Here is a 25,141-nt window from a genome sequence, read left to right on the forward strand (position 1 = left end):
GAGAAAAGTTATTAATCACTCCAATCTGAGATGGAAACTAGTATGATTTAATCTTTTCTTTAATTTTAAGTAAAATTATGTCAATTTTTATATGTGTAGTTCATCTCTATTTCTTTGTGATCTGCCTATTCTTAATATTTGCTAATTTATCTTTTGGGTTGTTGAGGTTTTTACATATTAAGAAAGTTAGCCTGTATTACAGAGGTAACAATTTTTAAGAAAACAGTTATGCAAAAATACTTATACAAATATACTTTTCCTGTAGTCAGTGTCTTCCTGATAGGGGAGGGCTTTCTCATTGTGAAATTAAAAATAAACCAAAAAACCCTCCACATTTTCTTTCAACACTTTAAATTACCATCTATGTATCACATTAAATCTTTGATCTTGCTAATTTATTCTGATATTACAAGTGCATTACCTTTACAAAGAGGCTAGTCAGTTTAATGAATAATTAATCTTTTCCCTGCTAATATGAAATATTACCATAATGATTTGCTGATATTCCACGTTTGGAGGAATATCTAGAATCTCTTCTGTTTTACTGATCTTTTGTCTATTTATGCAGCTGTTTGATACTATATAAATATTTAACTTTGTAATATATTTTAGTATCTCTCAGTACTAGTCTGTCCTAATTACTCTTCCTTTGCAGAATTTTCCTGTCTACTCTGTGTATAAACTTTATAATCAGCTTACAGAGTTTTAAAAAAATCTTACTTTAATTCAGTTGGTTTTTTTACTAGGTTCCTAATATTTATGTTTTAATATAAGAAAAAAGGCATATTCTAATAGAGCTTTTTATCCAATAATGAACTGTTTTCTTATTTAAGCCTTATTTTATGCCTCTTAGTATTTAGGTTTTCTTTTCATAGCTTTTACCTTTCTTATTATTGTATATGGAGTATTTTATTAGTATATAAATGGTTACTCCATTTATCTAATAAAGCAATTAAAACTTTTAAAGTATTTTAGAGAATTAAGATGGCTAATTATATTTAATAGCATTTCAATAGACTCTGTTGCGTTTTCCATCAAATAATGCAAATGATGTTTTATCATACTTTCCATTTTGTATGCCTCTTGCTTGCAGTGTGCTGGGTAATGGCTACTAGTTTCAGAACAATATTTATGTTAACTCATAGATATGATGAATGGTATCCTTTGTTTTGTTCCCAACCTTAATGGGAACGCTTCTGCTGTTTTACTCTTAAGCATACGTTGGCTTTTGACTTGATACATGTGTCTGTATGTACATAAATCAAAGTATGTTACACAAACATTCTATCATATTAAGGAAGTAGTCATCTACTTTTAAGAATTTCGCACTTATTTCTCTATTTAAGATAGTAAACTGAACTGACAAATGTCTTAGCTTTGAACCGTCTTTATATTTCTGATATGACCCCCTCTTGGGCATGGTACATTATTCATTTAATGTACTTCCAGATATTATATGCTAAAATTTTACTTAAGAACTTTACATCAAATGAAACTGATCTACAGCTTCAATTTACTATGATAGCTTTATCAGCATTTTAAACCATTTCTTTAACTTTTAATTTTGAGATTATTGTAAATTCACATGGCCTTCTAAGAAATAACAGGAAGAGATCCCATATACACTTTAAGGAGTTTCTTCTAATGGCAATATTTTGCATAACTAAGTAGTATATTGCAAATAGGAAACTGACATTGATACAATTTACACTCAAATTTCCCCAGGCTACATATGCTCAATGTATATTTAGTTCTATGAAATTCTATCATCTACGTGAAGATTACTGTGACCACCAGTCAAGATACAGAACAGTTCCACCACAGGGGTCTTTCCTAGTACTCACTTACAGAGACAGCTACCTCCCTCCCTCCTTCTTCCTCAAGCCCTGACCACCACTGATTTGTTCTCTATCTCTTTAGTTTTATCATCTCAAGAATGTTATGTAAATGAAAGCTTACAATACATAAATTTTTTGATTGATTTTTTCAAACAGCATTATTTCTCTATAATCCAAGTTGTTACACGTATCAATAATTCATTCCTTTTTAATTGCTGACTGGTAGTAGGTATATACCATGGTTTGTTCATTCATTCACCCATTCACTCATTCTCACTGAGTCCTTAAATTTATTCCAGAAGAGACTTCATAATTAAACAGTACTAAATACTAATCACAAGCCTAATACAGGAGCCAATGCAGGTCCCTTCCACTAAAGCACAATAAATAATGTTTTCCTAGCACCATCTTGCAAGAAGTTTCTAGTAAACTGACAAAATATACTCATTTGGAGGAGTATTAAAAGTAACAACTTACTACCAGAGGCTGAAGTCACAGTTTCAACAGCTTTGGAAGCATCTGTATCTTTTCTATTAAAAGAAGAAAAACTTTAACACAGAATGAAATTCTAACTTCTAAAACTTCTAAAGATGCAAAGCTTAAATATAAAAAAGTTTAAAATAGTTCAACTTTAACAATGTCCCATTTAAACTGGAGTCATGGCGATAAAAGGTATTAAAAATGTAGTTGTAAAAATTAAAATTTAATTCATATGCATATTCATTCTCACACAGGAAATCATGGATTTACTTACTTTAAAGTAGATGCAGCTGTTTTCTTTGAATCTGACATCTTTTTCTTCACCTCTTTGTTCTATAAAGGAAAAGTATTTTGAAGAATTTAGCTTCTTCCCTGATTATAAAAGGCTATTTAGAAAATACACAAAAGCATTAAGAAATATATACACACAAAAAATCTAAAATTTTCCTAAAGAATAAATGCTAATTACCTTTTTCTATTTATAGATAAGATTAAAATATTTTCTTCAATTCATGATCATACAGTGTAATTTCACATCCTGTCTTTTATCACTTATCTACATTTTCTTATCAGTATTTTCCAAACACATTATTTCAAACAGTGCTATAACATTTCTGATGTCTAACTGCTATCACCCTGGTCCAATCTACCCCCATCTTTTGCTTTAATTACTACAATAGCCTCGTAACAGTCTCTGCTTCTGTCCTTGCCTTTTCACCCACTCTCACTCCATTCTTAAGGTAGAACCAGATTGATCACGCCATTCCTAAACTCAAAAACTTTTCATCACACTCAGAGAAAAAGCCAATACGTCAGAGTTTACACCACACTCTCCACCCACTCTACCCACAAACCACCTATCCTTCTCTAGTTCTAATCCCAAGCACCCTTTACACTCCTCATACAAGCTACGTAGGCATGGACCTCAGAAGCATTTTGCAGTTGCTGTTCCTTCTCTCTGGAATGCTCTCAATCCAGGGAACAGTTTGCTCACATACCACCTTTTCAATGAGACCTCCATCACTGCCTTACTGAAAGTTGCACAGCTCCTCCTTCCCTGACAAGAGCACTTCTGTTTTCCTTTTCTTGTTATTTTTCTCCACAGCACTTGTTGCTAACAGACATAGTATGTATGTACTTTTAATTTCCTTGTGGTCTTTCTCTTCTTCACTACTCTATCTCCAGTGCTTAAAATCATGCTTGACAATTAGTGAACATTCAATAAATACGTGTAAAATTGATCTGAACTTAATTTTAATTGTCATGTTTTCTGTTTGTTTGGGGCATCCTTGCCATTTCCTTTTGTGCTATGTAGGATTTTATCCCAAATACCTTCCTCACTCCAATGGTTTAGAAGACATTCATCCTCCTACTTCTATTCTACTAATGGGTATCTTTAGTTTTAAAAGAAATTTGAAACTATTGATTTATTCTGTATAAATTTAAGAGCCCTTACCCCTTGGCTTACATGCCAATTTTAATAACACATTTTAGACCAAAATTACAGTTTTTAATTTTAATTGACTTTTTTTTTTACAATTTATGTTATTTTATAAAGATATGACTGTTTAGGCTTCATGGTTAAATGATTTCATTACTCATTACCCATCATTTTATGTCATAACTTCTCCACTTAAGTTCATTTTTATAAAAGCACTATTTTAGGAAAGATATACAGGTGAAATGTTCTCTAAGCTCATGCACGTCTGAGAATACTGTCCTAACACAACTTAGGATCTGACTTGAAACGCATGTACTGAATTACAACTACTCAATCTTTTTCCTATTCATTCTTGAGAATGTGTTGCTAGGCTATCTGAGGCTAGACTACTCCTGTTTGCATTTATACTTTCTGCCTTTTTTTTCCTGGATTACTATAGCTTGTACCTTTATATCTATGAAATTTAAAATATTCACCAGTATTTCAGTGGTGTCCTCTTTCTGGAATTCCAGTTATTTGCAGGTGGGTCTCCTAGATGAAACCGTCATGCCCTTCCTCTTCATGATTTTACAATTTTTAACATTCCCTAATAAACTGAAAGCGCTAAGAAGGATGGAAGTACATTCACCTTGTTCATCACTACATCTTCTACAGATACCACAATGCCTGACACATAACAGATGTTTAATAGTTTTTGAAATAAAATGAAATCAAACTCTCCTGAATTGGCCGTATCTCTTTGTCTTCTCTCTTTATTATTCACTGGATTTTCTGTAACTCTCAAACTATTGCTCACTGCCTCCCAGCACTGTTTATTTCCATGCAGTCTTCTTACATCTTAGCTGACTGCATGCTTTAGGTTTTAGATGTAATGTCCTGTTAATCTTGCTGAAGACCATTAAAAATTTTTAAATCTTTTTTTTGTTTGTTTTTGCAAAGGGTTGAGTTCAGCACTATTTTATAGTTGCAAAGGTTTTGTTTGTTGAAAAATCTGATTATACTTTTTTCTATATCAAGGGCTTTTTGCTCCTTTAAGGAAAATTTTGTGAGTATAAACATGTGTCCATTTCTCTGGGAAAAAAAAAAAAGCTTGCTTTCAGCAGATTATAGGTAGTGGTGATGGAGAGAGTAGCTCAAAAAAGGTTAAGAATTATTGTTAAGGACTGAGGTCTATGCTGACTTATAATTAAAGACAAGGTTATTGAGTTTGTCAGAGTTATGCCGACCCATATTTTAATCCTTCAGGCTTAAATACAGGGATGTGGGAAATTTTTACCTTTTCTCTAACATTTCATTATTGATTCCAAGAAGTAGCAAAATGAAGAGAATGTTCTATGAATCACAGCCAGTGTCAAAGGCAGTCCTAACATAAATATCAAATGTGAGTAGAAAAGTTTTGTTGCGGTTTTGACTATTTACGCCAAAATTAAGATAGAGACCAAGAAAGCTATAGCACTGCCCTTTTTTCTCCTCGTTTGAATTTTTAGCCTATTTTGTGCTTTCTCTGATAGGAAAACTTGATGTCTTCCCCTGTGATAACAGGCCAAAGAAGACTGTCCACATACTCCTAACCTGAAAAAGCCATAACCAGAGTTCTGCAGGGGGTCCCCTCTAGTCAATCCTGAGGCATTTTGCTCTATCACAACAGAGAAGTCATGAGTTAGCCCTCTGAGGCTTCTTCAATTCAGCACCATCCAAACCATATTTAATTGAAGAACATCAATGTTTTGGACAGATAGGTGACATGTTTTCATGTTCCCAGTGCTAGTACTCACCCCATTCATTACTATGAAAATCAAAGTAGTAAATACAACTGTGCTATTCGACTTAAGTTGCTGCCTTACCAACCTTATAAAGAAGTCATCCAAGAGAATTATTTTAATATGTTTGAAATACTCTAATACCCTAAATGTATCCTTACTCACCTATTTTCCCATATTAAACTTCTTAGAATTAAAGAAGACCAATCTCCCCAGTTCTCCACATTTAATGATCAGCAGGTCTTGCTTGAGAATCACTGCTATAAGCTATTTCTCCTTTCTATTCTGGGTTACTAATCTACCCCCAAACCGTTACTATTACTATAATAGTCTGGCTGGCTAGCTGAGTCTTCTAAATGGACTCCAGTCATCTTTTCTCTTCTCTATTTTAATCAATCTAAGCTTTCTTTGCCTTCAGTCATTTACCCAACTAATTCATTCCGCAAATCACTTCCTAATGAATCTTTCTAATCCATCCATTTCGTTATGTCCCAGCCTTGTTAAAAACCTGTAATTAACATTTAACTGTCTACAGGATAAAGTTTAAATTCTTAAATTATGCATTCAATTCCTGCTTCCCCTTACCCCCCTCTGCAACTAGAGGTAGCTATGTGTCACAGTTCTAGTAAATCAAATGTAGGTAAAAGCTGCTGGGGAACTTCTTCTTCTGGGGGAAGGGTGGAGGTGGGGAGAATCCATTCTGTTCTTTTCATTCCTTTTTTCTGTTTAGAAGACAGAAATAATGCCAGAAGATACAGCAACCATCTTATGATGAGGTTGATGCTAAAGATAGTGGAGCACAAAAAAAAAAAGGCTGGGTTCCTGAAGATATTTTGGAGTTGCTGTACCAGTATTGGACCACCTATCTGCAAATTTCCTGTTATAAGATAAATAAACCTCTTATTTGTTTAATATACCACTGGTGAAGTCTTCTGTTAGTCGGAAATGAAAGAAATTCTTAATTGTAATAACTAGGGTCACCATGTAATTCATATTCAAATCAGGACAATGGGACAATGGGATGGGCATGTACATAGTAAGTGTTAATAAACTAGGATGATGGGTTCCTCTAGTAGTAACTAATCAGAAAACATAAGAAACACAAAAAATAAAACTCCTTTCTCTAATCATGACTGAAATACTGTTTATGATATATACAAATAAATGTAAGTAAGAAATAAATGTAACACCTCCTCCAAAATGTACATTATGGAAACGTAACAAACGAATGTTATAGAAAAAAATACAGAACTTTCTGAGGGACACTAAATGAAATCTAAGTAAATGGAGAGATAAGCCAGGTTTTTGGACAGAAAGACTCAGTATTGTAAAGACAAATTCAATATAGTATCAATTAAACTTCCAGCAAGATTTTTTCAGTGAACTTAACCTGATTCTAAAACTAATAGGCAGGAATAAATTTCAAGATTAACCAAAATAAATTTTAATATAAAGAAAAAGGATCCTATTAGAAAAATAGGCAAATATTATAAAGTTATAATTGTTAATAATAACTGAAACCACACAGGATTCATACAAAAATAAACAGACTGAAACAGATCTGTGTGTATAGGGTAACTTATACACATAAAGACAGCTTTTCAAATCAATGAGGAAGTACAAATTAATGGTGTTGGGTCAACTGGTTACCCATTTTGGAAACAGTAGTCATCCCACACATAGTATCACCTATCATAGACTTAAAAAATAATGGAGGGAAGGGTACAGCTGAGTGGTAGATTGTGTGCCTAGCAGGCACAAGGTCCTGAGTTCAATCCCCAGTGTCGCCATTAAAAAAAAAAAAATTTTTTTTAAATAAATAAATAAATAAAGGAGGAAGGAAGCAGTATCTTTTTGGCACTGGTATAAAGAAGATATTCTAAAATAAGACAAAAGAAAAAAAGCAAAAGCCATTAGGAGGAATAAACTTGAGTGCACTGAAATTTAAAACTTTATACATGCATACATACAAGTAAGACTAAAAGAAAATACTTCTCATGCATAATACAAAATTAGTATCTAGGGTATTGAACAACTTCAGACAAAATATTTTTAAAAAGGAAAATGACCCAAAAGAAAAATGTGAGAAGGTCTACACAACTCACTAAAACAGTAATAGAAATAACTAATAATCATATTGAAAGATGCTGAAGTTCAATATACTCAGGAAATGCAACTTAAAACTAGATATCATTTTTTACATGCCAGAATTTAAAACTTAATATTAAAGATTTTAATATTATGATGTCATTGATAATACAGAAACACCAGTACTCACACATATTATCAGACTGTAAATTATAATAGCTATATAACCGGCAGTCTGATATTACTTACTTCTGGATATCCTATAACCCAGCAATTCCACTGTAGATATCGACTTAAAAAAACACTATCATAAATGTGTACAAAGGCCTGTGAAAGCCATACACAAGGAAGTTAACTAAAGTCCTGTTTACAATAATGAAAAATTAGGAACAACCTAAATCTATAAGGAACTGGCAAAATACCTGTAGTATATTCATACAAAGTAATAACACACAGAACTTTAAAAGAATGATGAAAATCTGTATGTACTAACATGGTTTGACCTCCAAATCAAGTAACTGAATGAAAAATGTGTGCTTCAAAGCAGGCATTCTTCAGCAAATAAGAAAATAAAAAAAAAAGAACACACAAACACAAAGCAAAACTTAGTGGAGATTTTAAAGCACTTTTATAGACATTATCTATGGATAAATAAACTAAAGCATAGAAAATTATCTACAAAGAGAAAACTCATAAACATTGATACTTCTAAAGAAGTAAAAGGCCCAAAGGAATATATACTCTACGATTCTGTTTATACAAGGTTCAAAACAGGGAATACTCAACTATGGTATTAGAAACCAAATTGGGGTTACTATGAGGCAGAAGAGAAGGTGTAAGGATTCAGAAAAATGCAAGGGGCTTCCAAGATATTGTTAATGCTATAGTCTGTGACCTAGGTAGAGGTTTCATAGACGTCTGTTAATTCTGTTAAGTATTTTCTCCTAGTCTGTTGCTTATCATTTAATGGTAATGTTTTTAGTGCAATATATATATATATATACACACACAAAGAAGTTGCTAAGTTCAGTGTATCTGAATTTATACACAATCTGCGGAGTGAACATTTGTGTTTTATGCATTTTTCTGTATGTGCCATACTTTTAAAAGTTAAACTGATCAACAACAAACCATATAAGATCTAAATCCAGTTTACCTGTGATTTTTTCTTTCCTGGAACACATATTTTCACACTTTTCCCTTTTATCAGAAGAGGTGTTGTTTCAATGTATTTCATGACTGCAGTAATTGCCTCTTTAAATTCCATTTCTAAGTAAGCCTAAAATAAAAAGTATTCCATTTTTAGTCAATAATCTACTTTAAAATTCTCTGTATAGCATTTCTTTGTGGAACATAAAACTATGAAATTACCTCAAGTCCTGGTTGCTTTTACGTCTTTTTGTTTTGCTAAAGTGTACTCTGATCTTTAGGATGCTTTCACATAAGAAACAGATATTTAACCTTACAGATATTAACCTTACATCACCAAGGTAAGAGGGAAGCAGTGGTCCATGGCAGGATCATGGAACAATAAAAAATGGGAAGGCAAGGCTCACTAAAAAATCAGAGAGAAGGCAGGATCGGATCTGTTCTAGATGCTGTAAGTTTGACATTTTTAAGACTTCTTGCAACAAAGAAAACAATACCAACTATGTTCTCTTGTCTTATCTCACAATTTTATGTTCTGCTTAGTCTAAGGTTCGTACTTTTGGTGAACTTTTAATTATGTGAGTTGCAGGAATAAAGCTATGTAAAAAATACCGTACAAACAAAATCATTTTTTCACCATGACATTACTGATGCACTAAGGCAATGGATGGCAAACTATGGCCTGCCACTTGTTTTCGTAAATAGTTATTTTTGAACACATCCATGCTCATTTCATTTATATACTATCTATATGACTGCATTTGTACTTACAATGGCAGAGCTGAGTAGCTGAAACCCTATGACATGCAAAGCCTAAAATATTATCCAATCCTTCACTGAAAAAGTGTGCTGTTCTAAAGGATATAAATCAATATTTTGGGACCTTGTTAATTCAAATCCAAACATTTACATAACTCTCAATTAACAAGTATATATGTAGTAAAAGCAGCTAAAAGATCCAACAACAGTCTTTATAAAACAGTGACTTTGTATGAATTTTTAGAACAGACTAAATGACTCACCTCCTTTCTATATGGAACAACCAGGACATCATTAACTTTTCCAAATGGTTGAAATAGTTTTCTAATATCTTCTTCAGTACAGCCATCCTCTGGTAATTCAGATATAAGAAGAGCGGAACCATAATGCGAAGACTGGTCTTTCCGAAGCTATTTTTGGGATGAAAGAAAAGTAAACCAAATTAAGTGACAAAGTACAGTTACAATAATTCCCAATATAATTTCTTCCATCATTAATCTCAGTCCTTTAAAGTCTTTTCTAAATATTTCAGCACATTTATTAAAAATTTTAAATGCTACAGAAAAGTGATAAGTATATTTTATATTTTATCATTCAAACCCAACAGTGGTCAGTTTATAGGTAACCAATCACAGAAGCTCTTTTCTGTTTAGAAGCATTTTGTATCAAGTAAGACCTGTGAAATGGTCCACAACTATTAAAGAGTATTTTCCTATATGAGTCTGCATGGCACATCAATAATGAAGCTGAAATTACAGCTTTGTTCATTCCGTGTTCTAATAATTAAAAATCGTATCTAGATAGGAATGATATTTTAAAGGATTAATATACACTACATACAATTTAAATATACTTCAGTGTCAAATTTACCACCTATGTTAAAAATTGACTCAAAACAAAAAAAAAACTTTAATACTTTCAGGATGCTTTATATTTTATTTGCTGTAATAGTAATTTAATTAACATATACAATAAAACAATGCCAACAAAATACACCAATAAATCAGTACCCAGGAGACAGACTAGTATTCTACACTGGACAACAAAGTATTTGACTTTTGAACTGTAATGCAAAAGTATAAAACAGCTTAAAAATGATCAATTCTCAGCAGAGGATCTTACAGCTTACTAACAAAGATTATAAAAGCTCACTAATGCTACTGATTACATCCACTTCCCCAAACAGAGAGCAAAACTCATCACACGGATCTCCTTGTGTGGCTAGCCAAAAACACCAAACCATCAAAATTCTCACTTTGGATGTACCAAATGCTAAACCTCTAGGGTTTGTAAACCAGAAGATTGTAATTACTGGACTTTTATTATATTCAGAAGAGGAACCAATAAAAATATTCCATATCAACATAATTTAACGAGTCACGATTTTAAACTTTCAGAAATATGAAAATAAAAAATTCAGAACAACTTTGTTTTCTCTGTCATATTAACAAATGTATGCACACACTTGCACTAACAAAGAACTACTGACCTTACGTTGCAGAGAAACAGCTTTATCAGACACCTGTTTACTTTCTGGTGAGGTGTCATCTTCAAGATCCTTTAATTTGTAACGAGTACAATGTCCTCCTATACTTGAATCACTCTTTGTACAGCTTGTAGATTTAACTAATGGCTTTGATCCACTGCCAGTTTTAAGTTTTTGTGCTGGTGAGTGTCCTTTTTCAACTGCTTCAAGATGCTTCTGTTTATTGAATTCTGACCCATGCCCAGATCGTTGTACTACATCTTCTAATGCTTTTTTTCTATCTAGTAAAAAAAAGACATAAATACAACGTCAGTTGAAAACAACTTAAGGTAAGAAACATCTCATCACATTATTAAAAAAAAAGAATAATCTCTCAACAGCCCAAATAATAACACTGAGTCATTGTTAGGCCGAACAGGTAGCAGATACACACAAAAACATTATAGTCTTTAATTCTTCACTCAAAAGACTTTTACTTGAAGATCCCTTATTCAGTGAGCTTCTCTTATACCAGTGGTCCTCAAACTTTTGCTTTTCAGTATTCCTTTATACTATTAAAATTGAGGACTCCAAAGAGATTTTGTTTGTGTTAAATTTGATCAATATTTACCATATAAGAAATTAAAACAGAATGTAAAAAATATTAGTTCATTTAATAATAATAAACTCCTGTGTTAACATAAATAATATATTTTTATGAAAAACAGCATTAATTCCAAAGCAAAAATTAGTTAGATGAGTAGCACCATTGTATACTTCCCAAACACTTTAATGTTGGGCTTAAAAGAAAACATCAGAATTCCCATATCTGCTTCTGCATCCAATCTGCTGGATATATTATTTTGGTTGTAATATTTAAAGAAAAGATCTTAGGAAAAAATTATATAAGAGCTATTTCTGGAAAGGTCACTAAACCAATATTAAAACATAGGGTGAAAATATGTATGACTTTAAAATGTTTTAAGTTATAATTCATGGAATTTAAGTCTATAATCATTACTAAGGCAAACCTAAATGTTTGTATATTCCTGGTTTTTAAGTTTGCTGGATGGATAGATACAATCTCCCACATTTCTTCTGATACTTGATGAAGGGAAGAGGAATGGACTAGGTTGGGATGTAGGTAAGATTTCATATGGCAATTCTAAAATTTAATAAAATAGAACATTTCATTTTTTAAAAACCTTAAGTTTTTAAAGGTGAGGCAAATATCTCAAAATGTCAACTAAAAAAAAATTCTTGACAGTCGTATGTAAGTCACCATTTCAATCTTAATAGAAATATGGAAGTAAAAAATTCAAACAAAAAACTAAAAAAGTTTAGTCAAAATAAGTATTCACAACCATAAGTGTACCTGATGATCTCACTGATCTCCTTGATATCTTTTCAGGGCTAACTGAGCGATAGCATTTTGGACTAACTCTAAACGGATTTCTCATTCGATATGGTGAACGGGATCTGGATCTGTATCTAGGAACAAAATGATGGCAAATTCTTGGACTTCGACTTCTTGCTCTATACATATAATGCACTGGGCTTCGAGATCGATGGAACCTGTGACTTGAGCTTGATCTCCTAGACCGTCTAGGACTGGGGGAATGAGACCGTCTTCTTGGAGTTTCATTTTCTTTTCTATTGCCTTCATTTCTACAAAGTGTGGGGGAAAAAACCACAAGATTCACCAATTTAATGTAAACTTAAATTTACATTAAATGACAGATTTACCTTCTTAAAAACAAACTATTAACAATGCCAATATTTATTTATTTATTTATTTTTTTTTTTTTTTTTTAAAGCCAATATTTATTTAAAGTAAAAACCTGTTATGATGCAATATAGCCTTGTAGATAAGAAACAATCAGAGCAGATAACCCCTCTAATTGCTTAGACCCCTCTGTTTTAATAATTTACAAAAGAATATCATCAATTTCTTGCACTTTTCCTATACCACTATTATATCCAATTATGTTTTGAAAGTATTAAGTTACATAAAGAATTTAGGGGGAAAAAAGAATTTAGGGAATGACATATAAAAAAAGTTTTTCAACAATTTTTCCTCAAAGATTATGCCATCCACAAACACTTCTTTGACTGCTGTACTTATATGTGTGTGTATATATATATACGCACACAGTGAATAGGGAACCCTATCCCCAGGGGACACAAAGCTTAATAAAGCCATTCCCAGCTTTCAAGGCATTTATAATCTAGGATCCCACAAACATAAAATAATGTTAAAAGTATAAAATATTTTCAGAAAAGACTGAAAAAAAAAAAACTTCACGGACAGGAGCTATCACATTTAAGCTGGAGTAATTAAAGAAAGAGTCATAGAAATGTTTGCATCTACCTGCTGTTTTAAAGTAAAAATGGTCAAAATAAGACCCTACTCAAAATACTACTTTAAAAAAAAACTACTTATTTACTTTTAAAAGAAAATTAAACTTCAATAATACCACTATTTAAAAAAAGTCAACTACCTTCTTGATGGGAGGATCTCAGGATTCCAATCGGGATACCTAATTTTGAGAATAAACAGTATTAAGGAATAGTTAAAATAAGATTATAAAGCTCAATTAATCTTTCCCTGCAACATATCTAGAGGGCTGTTCAAAACCAAAGTTAAAATAACATTATTTATTAGTATATTAAAATATGGAAATTGTCTTCAAAGTAAAATATTCTGAGTGTCTAATTCAGTAAATAATCCAAGTATTATGTTAGTATTATTCAGGGAAAGGAAACACATTCCTCATACTTTAAGACCTCAATATTCATTTAGGTAAAACAGACAGTACACATAAAAGTGTTAAGAGGTGTAGAAGAGATATAAGACATAAGACTAGGCAGGGGTTAAAGACAGATCTTTACAGAACTCCAGGGGACAGCATTCTACAAAATAAGATATGAATGGTGCCCCTTACATTGTACCAAGTGATACTTAGATCAAGAGAGAATTCACAGAAAAGGTTGCTTTTCACATAGCCCTTAAAAAAGGTCTATCAATAGGCATGGATAGGGTTAGGTTTCATACAATGGCAATACGTAAAAGAAGGACTGGAGGCAAAACATGTGCTCTATTCCAGGAACAGGTATGGCTGCAGCATAGAAATGATGAAAAACAATCATGAGGGGGAAAACCTGGAAAGGCAGCTCAGAGACAAACGGTGAAGGTCCCTGACATCAGGCTAAGGAGGTTACACACAAGTAAAAGGCAATGGAGAATCAATAAACATTTCTAAAGTGAAAGGAACATAGAAATGTTTTCAGAACAACTGGAAATAAGTATCTGGATTAGAGGAAAAGATGAGGGCTGAGATATTTAGAAATCAGGCATACAGAAGCCACAGCTATAGTACTAAGAGTGAGATGAAAGGAGAATGGAGTTTGTAGGGAAAAAAGGGCTCAGGACAGATTCTTATGCACACTAACACTTAAGTTTACTTTTAAGAGTAAAGCAGATAAACTAATGAAAAAGATTAAGGAGTAATCACAGAAAGAAAGGAGGAATTTAACAATAACATCACAGAAGCCTAAGAAGAACACACCTTTTCTAGAGAATCTAGACTTTAAAAGTTAACTGGAAATGGTGATTAAATCAAATCATCAAATCACTGATGTTCAAAAATTTCAGTAACCAAGCCAGGTAAGGAAATAAAGGCTGCAGACTCTTCAACAATTCACCTGGCAGGAAAATAAAGTGAGGTCAAAACCTTACTAAGGGTAAAGTGGCTTTTACTTGTTGCTGTTTGTCTCAGACATTGTTAGCGGGTTAACTAGAAAGCAATTCTCAGTGGGTGGATATACCTCAGTGATAGGTTCAAACCAATGAGACATATGTTCAAAACCACACTGGCAGACTTCTAACCCCTTCTTCCTGTGTTGAGAACAGATATGATGCTTCAAGCATCTTCTAATTATAAGGTGACAAACTATGAAGGTAAAAAAACTTTAATGTACCCATCACCTAGCGTCAACAACTATCAAAACAATTTTGTTTCATCTACTACATTTTAAAAAACTTTCACGACCCTGTACCATTTAAGAAGAAACATTTCCAGTTTTATGGTATTGTGTTTAAAAGCAAGACCTGTGGAATCAAACACAGCAGGGTCTAAGTGTAGGTGATGCCACTTCACAGCCACATATCAGAAAGCCAGTTAATTAATATGAATTAGCTTTTTCTCTTATCTGCAATGCTAGAAATAAAGCTGGTTGTCAACACACATAAGTTATTAAATTTCCAGAGCTCTCTACATATTCTTGTCTCTGTTACTCAGAGCAGAACGGTAAAGCATATACACTATTCTGCAACTAGAGTCTGGACTACTTATATATTACCTAGCTTTAAAAAATGTCTTTCAGAAGCATGATACACAGGCATTATAAAATAATGGCTAAGAACAAAGACCTATGTAAATGGCATTATCTGTGTCCCAATGTGATGCAGTAAGTATATACACCACCTACCAATTTTTTGTGACAAAAATGTTCAACTTGAATTTATTGAGGAAAAAAACTCCAGAAAAGTGCAGAATGTGGAATATTCTACAAGACAACTTTCATGGACACTTCAGAAGTCAACTATTGTGAAAAATATCCTTCTCAAATAAAAAAATGATTATAAAATCACTGTTAATCAATATGTTATACTGTGGTTGTAACAGATAACCACTATAGAAAAATTTCCTTATTCTTAAGAGATAGATGTTGAATTAAGGAGTGAAGTGTTATAATGCCTACAATTTATTTTCAGGTAGTTTTTAAAAATTTATATAAAGATGTAATAAAATAGATGTGGCAAATGTTAATAATTGGTTAATAAAGATAAAGAATATATGAATGTTTACTATCCCTTCAACCTTTTTGCAGCTTAGACACTTCACAATAAAATGTTGAGGGGAAAAAAGGAGCAAAAAATCCATGAGCTAGACAGATTAGTTGTGTCAATTATTTGCTGTGTAATAGCAAAAAAAATTGCTTCTTAGTTTCCTCACTGGTAAAATCACAAATATTCGTTACACATTTCATAGGGTTGCTTTGAAGATTAAAGACGCTATGTAAAACACTTAGAAGAATGCCCAGCACACAGTAGGCATATAGGTCTTATTATTTTAATATTAAAACTCTAATGCACTGTATCTTAAGTTAACCAACTACTCTTGTGTCACAATCCAGAAGGATCCAACAAGACAAAGAGAGGGAAGAGACAATAAGCCTTAAGAAAAGGAATTAGAGCCTAAATACACATCAGCAAAAGAGCAACCAAATAAAGTATAGAAACACAATACAACTTACAACACAATGCAGCTTAAAAAAAAGAATGAAGTAGTATGTATCTTGCCATGGAGAGATCCAAAGCACCTAGTCAAATCTTATGTATTTGTTAAATTTTTCTTGCAGTAGAAAGAAAGCCATGAAGAAATTATTCAAGAGCACATAACTTGAAAAAGGTAAAAATGTAAGACAGAGCAATGAAGTAGCAAGTATGGGAAACACACGCTTTAAAATCAGGGTCCCATGTGTATGAAAAAAAAGGCTCATCTAGACAAAAGGCTTTAAATAGGTATACATGCCATATGACGTAGTAAATTAATGGCAATGCATGTAGCTAGAACCCTCTTACTAGCATTAATGCCTACCTACAGCAAATAAGTAACCCCTACCTAAATCCATTACCTTCATAAAAATTAGACATCCCATCGGGTATCTGTGGGAGACTTACGGCTTAGGAGAGATTTTCTATTTACAGTGGCAGGAAGGACTATCCAACTCAAGTAACAAATTATCTTTGTATGATAACCTATGTTTGTGTGCACAAGATCTATACAGGTAAGCAACTCCATCTCTAGTCTTAGTCTGTATGGTTCAGGCAATGCTTATATCACACTCAGCACCAGGAGTGGGCACACGACACCAACTGAGGTAGCGTATCCTATTCCCATTGAAATTGGTTTAGAGATGAACAACTAACCTAAAGTGGACTGAAAGAGTCAAACCAAGAACTTCTACATAATTTACGAGGAAAGAAGGGTTTTTATTTAATTTTTTAACTCCTGGAATTGTTAGCTATACAGATCACGTAAGTCTGGAACTATGGGGTCACTCTGCTTTGTGCAGCACTAAGTGTGCCTGGGATCTCGTAAGGCCAAAGCAGAAGAGAACAGCCAAAAAAAGAAAATATTTCTGACACTTTCGTTTTTGTCTGAGCATCTAATCCAGCTGTCTCTGAAAGCAGAAATACTCCTGAAGCTTCCCAGTTTAATGTGCGAACAAATTCCCTTACTTTAAAAAACTAGTCTGAGTTAAGTTTATCACATACGACTAGAAGAGTCCTGAATAATCTCAAAAAGTTTTTGTGATGTTTTCATAAAGAATAAAATCAAAAACCAAAACAGCCGCCACAAATCCATTTGCTCAAGAGCATGTTAACTATCGTCAGTCTGGTGACCAGGAACTTGACACACAACTGTATCAGCATGTTTAATGATGCTAGGGGAGCACAATTTAACATCACGTAACTCCAAGGGATACAAAAAAATTCTGCTAAAATCACACTTTGCATCTTCATAGGTGCCTTGTCTTTTATTTTTTTAACTAAAATATATATGATTTACAATCGTGTACAGCATAGTGTTTCAGTCATACATATGTATACATACATATAATGAATACAGTTCCTGTCACAGGTGCCCCGTCTTAAAGGAAAAGGTGAAAGAACTGAAGAACCAATGTTAAGAAAGCACCGTATCTAGCTTGTTCATCTCCTACTTAAGGTTTATTCTGAAAATAGGTTCTAAACCAAAGAGGTTTAGACTTGAAATTAAACACTAGTGTTTGGTTTGGGTGCTTTTTTAGTTATTTACCCTTTGGGAAATGGGCAAGACGGAGGGGGAGGAAGTATAGGAAAAGTGAAGACTATGTGCTCTGAAATGAACCATTCCAAGGAAGGCAAGCCAGCAAGGAATGACCCAACGACATTACAGTCTATATACTGGGATTAAATTAGGAAGGAGTCAGAAGAAAAGATCATATTAATTTCTCTCATTTTAGAAAAAGATTAATATATTTATATAAAATTACTATTTTAAATAGGCAATAGCTTTCTAAAAATATTTTTCTCCAAAGTATCACACTAAAGGTATTAAGCAGTCATACCTGAAACATTAACTATTTTGTACACTTGCTACATATAAAAAAGAAATTGTTCTTACTGTTGACGTAACTGCCGGCAGCTCTCAATATGATTAGATGTATTTTGATGCTGAATCCAATCCTATTGCAGAAGAAGAAAAGTGCATAAATTAGAATATTCCTCAACTAATAGTTATTAGGCTTTTAAAAATGACACAGCATACTTAGGTTTTTCAAAAATTAAACAAATCTAATTATAAATAGCATTTAGCTACTTAATAAAATTTTCACAAATAAAAATAAAAGGCCTCAAAACAAAAGCACTTAATATCATACCTCATTGATGCCATTTTAACACATTTTAGTATAGACAACGTTTTAAAAAAATCACACCCATGGACACTCAATTTGAAGAAAAATATGTATTTAAACTTGGAGAAAATAAAAGCATGAATCAGAAACAACTCATCTCAAATATGAAACAACACTCCAGAGAAGACCAAGAACTCTATAAATAGAATGGTTATCTGAAATGGCATCTTCAAAATATCATCTCAATGCCCTACACCTCTAAAATTCAGGCAAACATTAACAAAAAAAATCCTACCTCTTAGGCCAATACCATTCCAAACAAAGTACTCACTATATTGGCAAAGGATAAGATTAGTAAAAATATGAAAAAATGCTGCTGATTAATTCTAATTTATTGTCAGGATATAAGGGAAAGTAACACCATTTCAAAGACACAGTATCCCTTACATATGAAGCTTTACAATGAACAAAAGGCTTTCTTATACACAGCTTCATTCACAAACCTGCCCTAAAATTACAGTCTGTACTCATAAATAGCTCCTGGAAGATACATCTGATTTTTTTTAAGGCAATACAATTTTTAAAGATACAGTCCCCCAATTGAAACAGTTAGTTAAAAGCAACATGCATATTACTCAATGTTTTATTGTTTCTCCAACATTTAGACAGGCAGAAAACTTACTGAACAGCTCCGTATTTTAAAACTCTCCTTGAGGAAAATATTACTCATTTCATTTCAAGAACATTTTAGTTTGTCATTGCTAAAGATGAACTAGAAGTATCCAGAGTTAAAAGCCACAGTTCACACTAATTCTGGAAACTTCCTTGTCAAGAACTATCTGAAAATAAGTGCATGCCACTTGGAATATTCAGCAATAGCTTATAACAAACACTAAATTATTTCATTAAGCCATGAACTGACTATGGATTGCAAAAAAGAAATGTTTCTTATCCTGCTCAGTGATACAAAGAGAAACCTAGAAGAGACTGGCAGTTAGAGTTTCTAGAACTGCTAAACCCATGTCTTTGGCATTAACTGCATATTGTTTACATCAAACAGACACACTGGCAGGTAGTGATTTGGGCATGACTTAATTGGACCATGAAATGTTTTATTTGAATAAGTTGCCAACATTTAAAATACCACAGATTTCCAGCTTTTCTTAAAAATACATGAAGATATAATTAATACTGAACATGTATTTGATGGATGAACGATCAGCTCATACTGATAGCTAACTTGTTTAAGGCTTACTCTCTCCAGTTCTACACACATACACACACACACACACACACACACACACTTTCTACTGTCTTTTAACAGGCCCACTTTACTCACTGACATTACTTGCTTCAAGCTCAGTAAATATATCTATGCCACCCCAGACTCTCCAGTAAGACAAGGGTCCAAAAGCAGTACTGCCTCTCCAGAGGAAAGTGATAATTACCTGCTAAGCAGGAGATGCTGCAAGGACTGTGGACTAGCATGGGCCTTGAATCAAACTGCGAAAATACCAATCCACAACAGAGCTCATTCTCTAATCCTCCAACTATCTCCAAAGTCTTTAATGCCAGTCAGCATTTTTTTGAACTGAATTACTTCAGTTTAAAAGTCATGGCTTCTAAACCAAGGACAGGCTTCTAAACCAGCTGGGGACAGTCAAATAAAAAGTAATTTCTAAACTAAGCTTCTTCTCTAATGTTTAAAACCCAATTTAGAAAAGAAATAATTTCACATTCTACTGTTGCCTTCTTTAGGCTATAGTTTTAAAGACTCAGAGGTGGGGAACATATTGTCAGATGTTACTTAACAAGAAAAAAATTTGCAGTTGGTAATTTACATTTATTGGTTACACATTTATAATGTCAAATACATGCTCACTTACAAGGTAGCAAAATATATCACAGAAACAAGAAAGGCAGTTCACCACCTAAGTCCATGTTCACAACATCTGTCATCCAGCAGTGAAGAATTCATTAGTTAAGTCCAGTATGCTGTTAAAACGTCTTTATTTTAAATGGCAATCAATCTCTGTGAACTCTAACGATCATTAAATGATTTCTTTTCCTAATTTTTACATTTATCTTATTAACCCATATGTTTACCAACTTACGTCTGAGAAACTAGGGAAGCTTCAAATTAGGTGCCTTACCCCACTCTTCTCATTCCTATTCATCCTGCACACATCAGCCAGATTTCCCTGAAATACACTTTTAACATATCACTTCACATATGAAGAAACTTAATTAGCTTCCTAATGCCTCTCCCCTCAAGTCTTAACTCCTTAGGCTGGCTTTTCAAGGTCTTTCATACTTGTTGCTCCTACCTGAAACGGCATCCCTCCTCCCCTAGGTGTATCTAAGCCTACTCATCATTCAAGACTCATCTTCAACCTACTCTGTGAAATGTTCCCTCCCAGATTACTCTAGTCCAGACAGACTTAGTGCAGTCAGTCACTCAAGTAGTCCTTACTAACTAGATTACAGAAGTCTCCTGATGTCAGAAAGTATACTTTTTCATTACATACTACTGAATACACAATAGGCGTTGGTAAATTGATAATGTTGGCCTGAACTGACATAAGCCTACAATCAAGATAGAAATATTAAATATCTGTCTTCCTACAGAATACACAATAAGTTAATTACAATTACTGAACCATTTGTTGCCCTCCTCCAATTTTTAAAAAATTATTTAGGTGTGAAATTTTTCTCCTCAGTGAGACTGTATAAACTGCTTAAGAACATGTAAATTTTATACAGCTCTTCATTTCCCTCCTAGCACTTAATATAATCTTATGTAAAACTGGTAATCAGTAAATGCTTACTGAATAAATGTGTATCTTTTCTATCCTACAGATTAAATATTATAACTTCAAGAGACTTTCCTTGGATTCATCATGACTAATTGAAAGTTCAAAATAAATGGAATACAGAGAGCCTAACACTCAATTCAGTATTTAGGCCAGGGCTGCTTACAGATTTTAACTAAGTGCTATGAATTATTCTGAGATTTTTCAGTACTTTGCTATCCCTTTTGATAGGGCTGGACAATAATTATTTTATTACAACTCAGCAAACCTGGCTAAAATGAGGTAGAATGCTGCTTTCCTTTGCTAGAGGCTAGCCTTTATGACAAAAGCATCAATTCTAGGTATCAGATTCTTGTTGGTTGAAACCTGGTGAGTGGGTAATAGAAAGACAATAAAAAGGCAGCACTGGAAGGAGTAAAAAACCAGATAATTAACACCTACAGACTCTTAAGCCTATTTAAAGTATAGAACCAATGTTACGGCCTTGAATCACAGCTTATTCCCATGGGAAGTACACTGCTTCTGCCCATTTGTAATATACATCTTCAAATCACATTAGTAAATATAAAAAACAGTGATTTCCAAATACATATAAGTATATAAAACATACTTGGAAATTTCTACTCAAATCCACCAACGATTACTATCAAAAAATATATTCTACATTATTCTTCGACACCTCTGTAAAATACTTCCTTCTAACTATTATAACCATGAAGATACCTAAAGCTTCGTTGTTTTTAAAAGATTTGTTTCTCTAAAGTTCTATCATTCTACACTCTATATACTCTGAGCCCACAGCCGGTCCCAAAATAATTCATCTTAACTCAATTTTGCTATGGATTACATTATTTTAGAAAGCTCTTTCTCATGAAACACTAAAAATCCTATTCCAGGTAAGAGTCAGAAAACATCTGAATTGACAGTAACTGTCTTTAGCCCAAGACTGGTAGACACATGCAAGGCTATGATATACTGTCTCTTAAAAGTGTGCAGTACAAAGGTTTTATTTCAACTTTTTATACTAACAGATTCTCTTATTTAGATAAAAGTAACTTCATGTGACATTGTCTTATAAGTACCCAGTTTATGTCATATAAATTTTTTGTTGTATTTTCTGGGATAATTTATCAAAAGCTCAAAACAAATGGACAAATCCATGTGGTGTGCCCAGTCACAGGAATACAGAAAGCCTAACACTCAGTTCAGTGCTTAGGCCAGGGCTACTGAGATTACATCTAAGTGTTGATGTTGCAATCAAAACTAGTTTCTGCCATTTCCTTAATGACTAGTTAATACCAGCATACATATGAGAATTTAGAGGAAACTTGGGCGCTGAGTATCATGATACAGTGATCTTTTAAAAACACTCACCTTCAAATGACTACATTCTACGTTACACAGAGAACACAAATGTGGAAATATTCTTGGAGATGCTGCATAATAATCATTCATCATAGAAGGAGTTGGAAGTCTCTTCATCTTCTGGGCATCAGCATGTGAAAACTTTGGTAGCCATGATGCTTTCACAATCCCAAAGGGAGACTGAATGGGAATATCAGCCTCTGGCTGGTAATTCTTTTTACTTCCTCCCGGTCTATGTACATTAGATGAATTAATGACAGGTTCATGTGGGATTCGCTCTTGCTGGCTTACAGCTGAAATCAATTCTGATGAAAAAGGCTGCTGGTTCACAGATGGAGGAATCAGAGACTGACTCATTGTCTGGTTAACTGTCTGGCTAATGGATTGGCTGACAGATTTTACAGGTTCAAGAACTGACTGTCCTGAAATGTGTAAGCCTGACATCTTGGTTCCACTCTCAACTGGGAAAAACGACTGATTATTGGAGGACTCATTGGGGAAGTCCATCTGTCGAAACACATCTTCAACAGGAAACATAGAATTACATATCACATTTGGAGCGGGAACAGATGCAGAAATGCTTGACTGTGACCGAAATTCATTCTTGATCTCATCAGTTGGAATTTCAGGATCATAAATACGTACTTCAAGTGGATCTTCGGTGTAGCCATATTTGCTTGCATGCCCATAATCAATCACATTACTCGAAACTGCCTCACTACCAAGTGTTTCTTTATTTCTGCTCTGAGAAGGTAAATTAGGTAATCGGCGCCCCATTTTTCGCATTCTTATATCCCTCAAAATTAACGGCATGTTTTCAGGAGTTAGCTGTTCATCAGGATAGCGACTGAGTTCTTCTAAGTCTTCATTAGATAATCCAAAACTTGCTAAGATACTTGAGGCACTCTCCTTTGTATAGCGGCTCTGTACTTTAGGACTCTGCTCTGTGACCTGCGTTACAGAGCTCTGTTTCACTCCCACTGCTGCAGATATATGAGGCTCATCATCCCACCGGCTACCATGAGGCTTTCCCTTCTTTTGCTGTGCTTCATGAAAATCCAACTTTTCTTTGGTCAATCTTGGATCAGTTCGGTGGTGTGTTACCTGAACATTCATTCTCTGTGGTCCCATATTCTGGTAAGATTCATGACCAGCAAATCTGTGTGGAATTCCACGGGCTCTCCCTGCTGGGTAAAATCTCGGGAGACCCATAGATCCAGGCCTCATAAATGGTCCTGGAGGCCTCATCCCAGAAGGGTTAGGTGCTCGTGGCCTCTGAAGTGGAAAGCTTCCTCGAGGATTAAACCTGGGTCTCGACATGGCTATTTTCAAGAAAGCCTGATTTAATAAAGTATAAGGTGGTGTTGAATTATGTGAGGCAACGGCATTCAGCTGCTGAAGAGCCAACTGAGTCTTAATCTGAGCAAAGTGCAAAGGAGATGGGCCCAACAGAAGTGGGTTTGCAATGCCCAGGTTCAAGGAATTCACAAGTGGTGCGAAATTTTCCAAGAATAACACAAAGCTGAAAGTTAAAACACAAATATTAGATCATTTTAACTCAAACTACTTCATGAAGTGGGTTCTACAGCCAGTGTAAAACATTTTGAAACAAAGCCATGAAACCATTCTGCATTTCATATACTTTTAGAGTAAGTGCTTATGAGGATTTTAAACTTCCCCAAAAACTTTCTCTTCTTTTCTTTCCCGAATCCAGAATACAAACCCCAAACCTCAAGCCAGAGTTCATGTACACTGTGTTGCACTGGGTGCTGTCCTAGGTGCTGAGCGGTAATTACAACGCCTTTTAAAACTTCTCAGAAGTGTCCAAATCCTGCATGCCACTGGGGGAAGGGGTGAGGATATACATTCAGTTGCTGTAGTCAGTTAAGTTCTCAGTAGTTGCTTCTTTATCACCATAGATCTTTTTCTCCCTTCTTTTTGATTTTAGTGGAAAGGGATGAGTTCAGAATCATTCATTCAATTTATTAAACATTTTTTGTCTAATATGACAGTCATTATGCTAGTCTCTGGAGTTTTAAAGCCAAATAAAACGTAATTCCTATAGCCAAAGTACAAGCAATCTAATAAGAAAAACAAATCAACTGTAGTAGGGTCTGTCAGTATTAACAACAATGCTAAAAAGTATCAGAAAAGGATTTATTTCTGGAAGAGGTCATGAATTCTTGAGTTTTATAGGATGAGTATCTTCTAGAGTTTTGAGGGACCTGGGAGAAGAGAGATTTCAGATAACAAGGTCTTACTAAACCTGTGTTTATCGAATTTTAGAAAATGCAGAATAGCCTAGGTTAAGGTCTCTGAAATAAACTGTAGTAAGATGAAAACAGCTTGCTGGAATGATCTAAAAGTTTATAACTAACTAAACCTATTAACTGCATGTTTATGACAAAGCTATAAAGTTCTGGACGAAGATAAAATACAGCTTCAGTTAAGACATTTGTATCTTCAGTAGCCCCATGACTATTTAATAAAAATCATCTAAGAAGTCAGAAAAAAAT

At 33.8% G+C, this 25,141-nt stretch overlaps 1 protein-coding gene across 2 annotated transcripts in view; it reads right to left on the bottom strand.

The window, feature by feature from the left end:
- ZNF638 (zinc finger protein 638) overlaps positions 1–25,141 on the bottom strand; it is a 64,694-nt gene that overhangs the window by 29,400 nt on the left and 10,153 nt on the right. The window contains exons 2-10 of one of the 2 annotated variants that reach the window (XM_072937579.1): positions 22,635–24,147; positions 18,216–18,277; positions 13,482–13,520; positions 12,356–12,648; positions 11,005–11,282; positions 9,779–9,925; positions 8,764–8,886; positions 2,593–2,651; positions 2,316–2,368 (exon numbers count right to left, since the gene is read on the bottom strand). In XM_072937579.1, the coding sequence (XP_072793680.1) occupies positions 2,316–2,368; positions 2,593–2,651; positions 8,764–8,886; positions 9,779–9,925; positions 11,005–11,282; positions 12,356–12,648; positions 13,482–13,520; positions 18,216–18,277; positions 22,635–23,945 (2,365 nt within the window). In that variant the 5' untranslated portion in view covers positions 23,946–24,147. The remainder of the gene's footprint in view (positions 1–2,315; positions 2,369–2,592; positions 2,652–8,763; positions 8,887–9,778; positions 9,926–11,004; positions 11,283–12,355; positions 12,649–13,481; positions 13,521–18,215; positions 18,278–22,634; positions 24,148–25,141) is intronic. The other variant, XM_072937580.1, reaches the window with a different exon arrangement.

The sequence above is a fragment of the Vicugna pacos genome, chromosome 15 (assembly GCF_048564905.1).
Source record: "Vicugna pacos chromosome 15, VicPac4, whole genome shotgun sequence".
Classification (NCBI taxonomy): Eukaryota; Metazoa; Chordata; class Mammalia; order Artiodactyla; family Camelidae; genus Vicugna; species Vicugna pacos.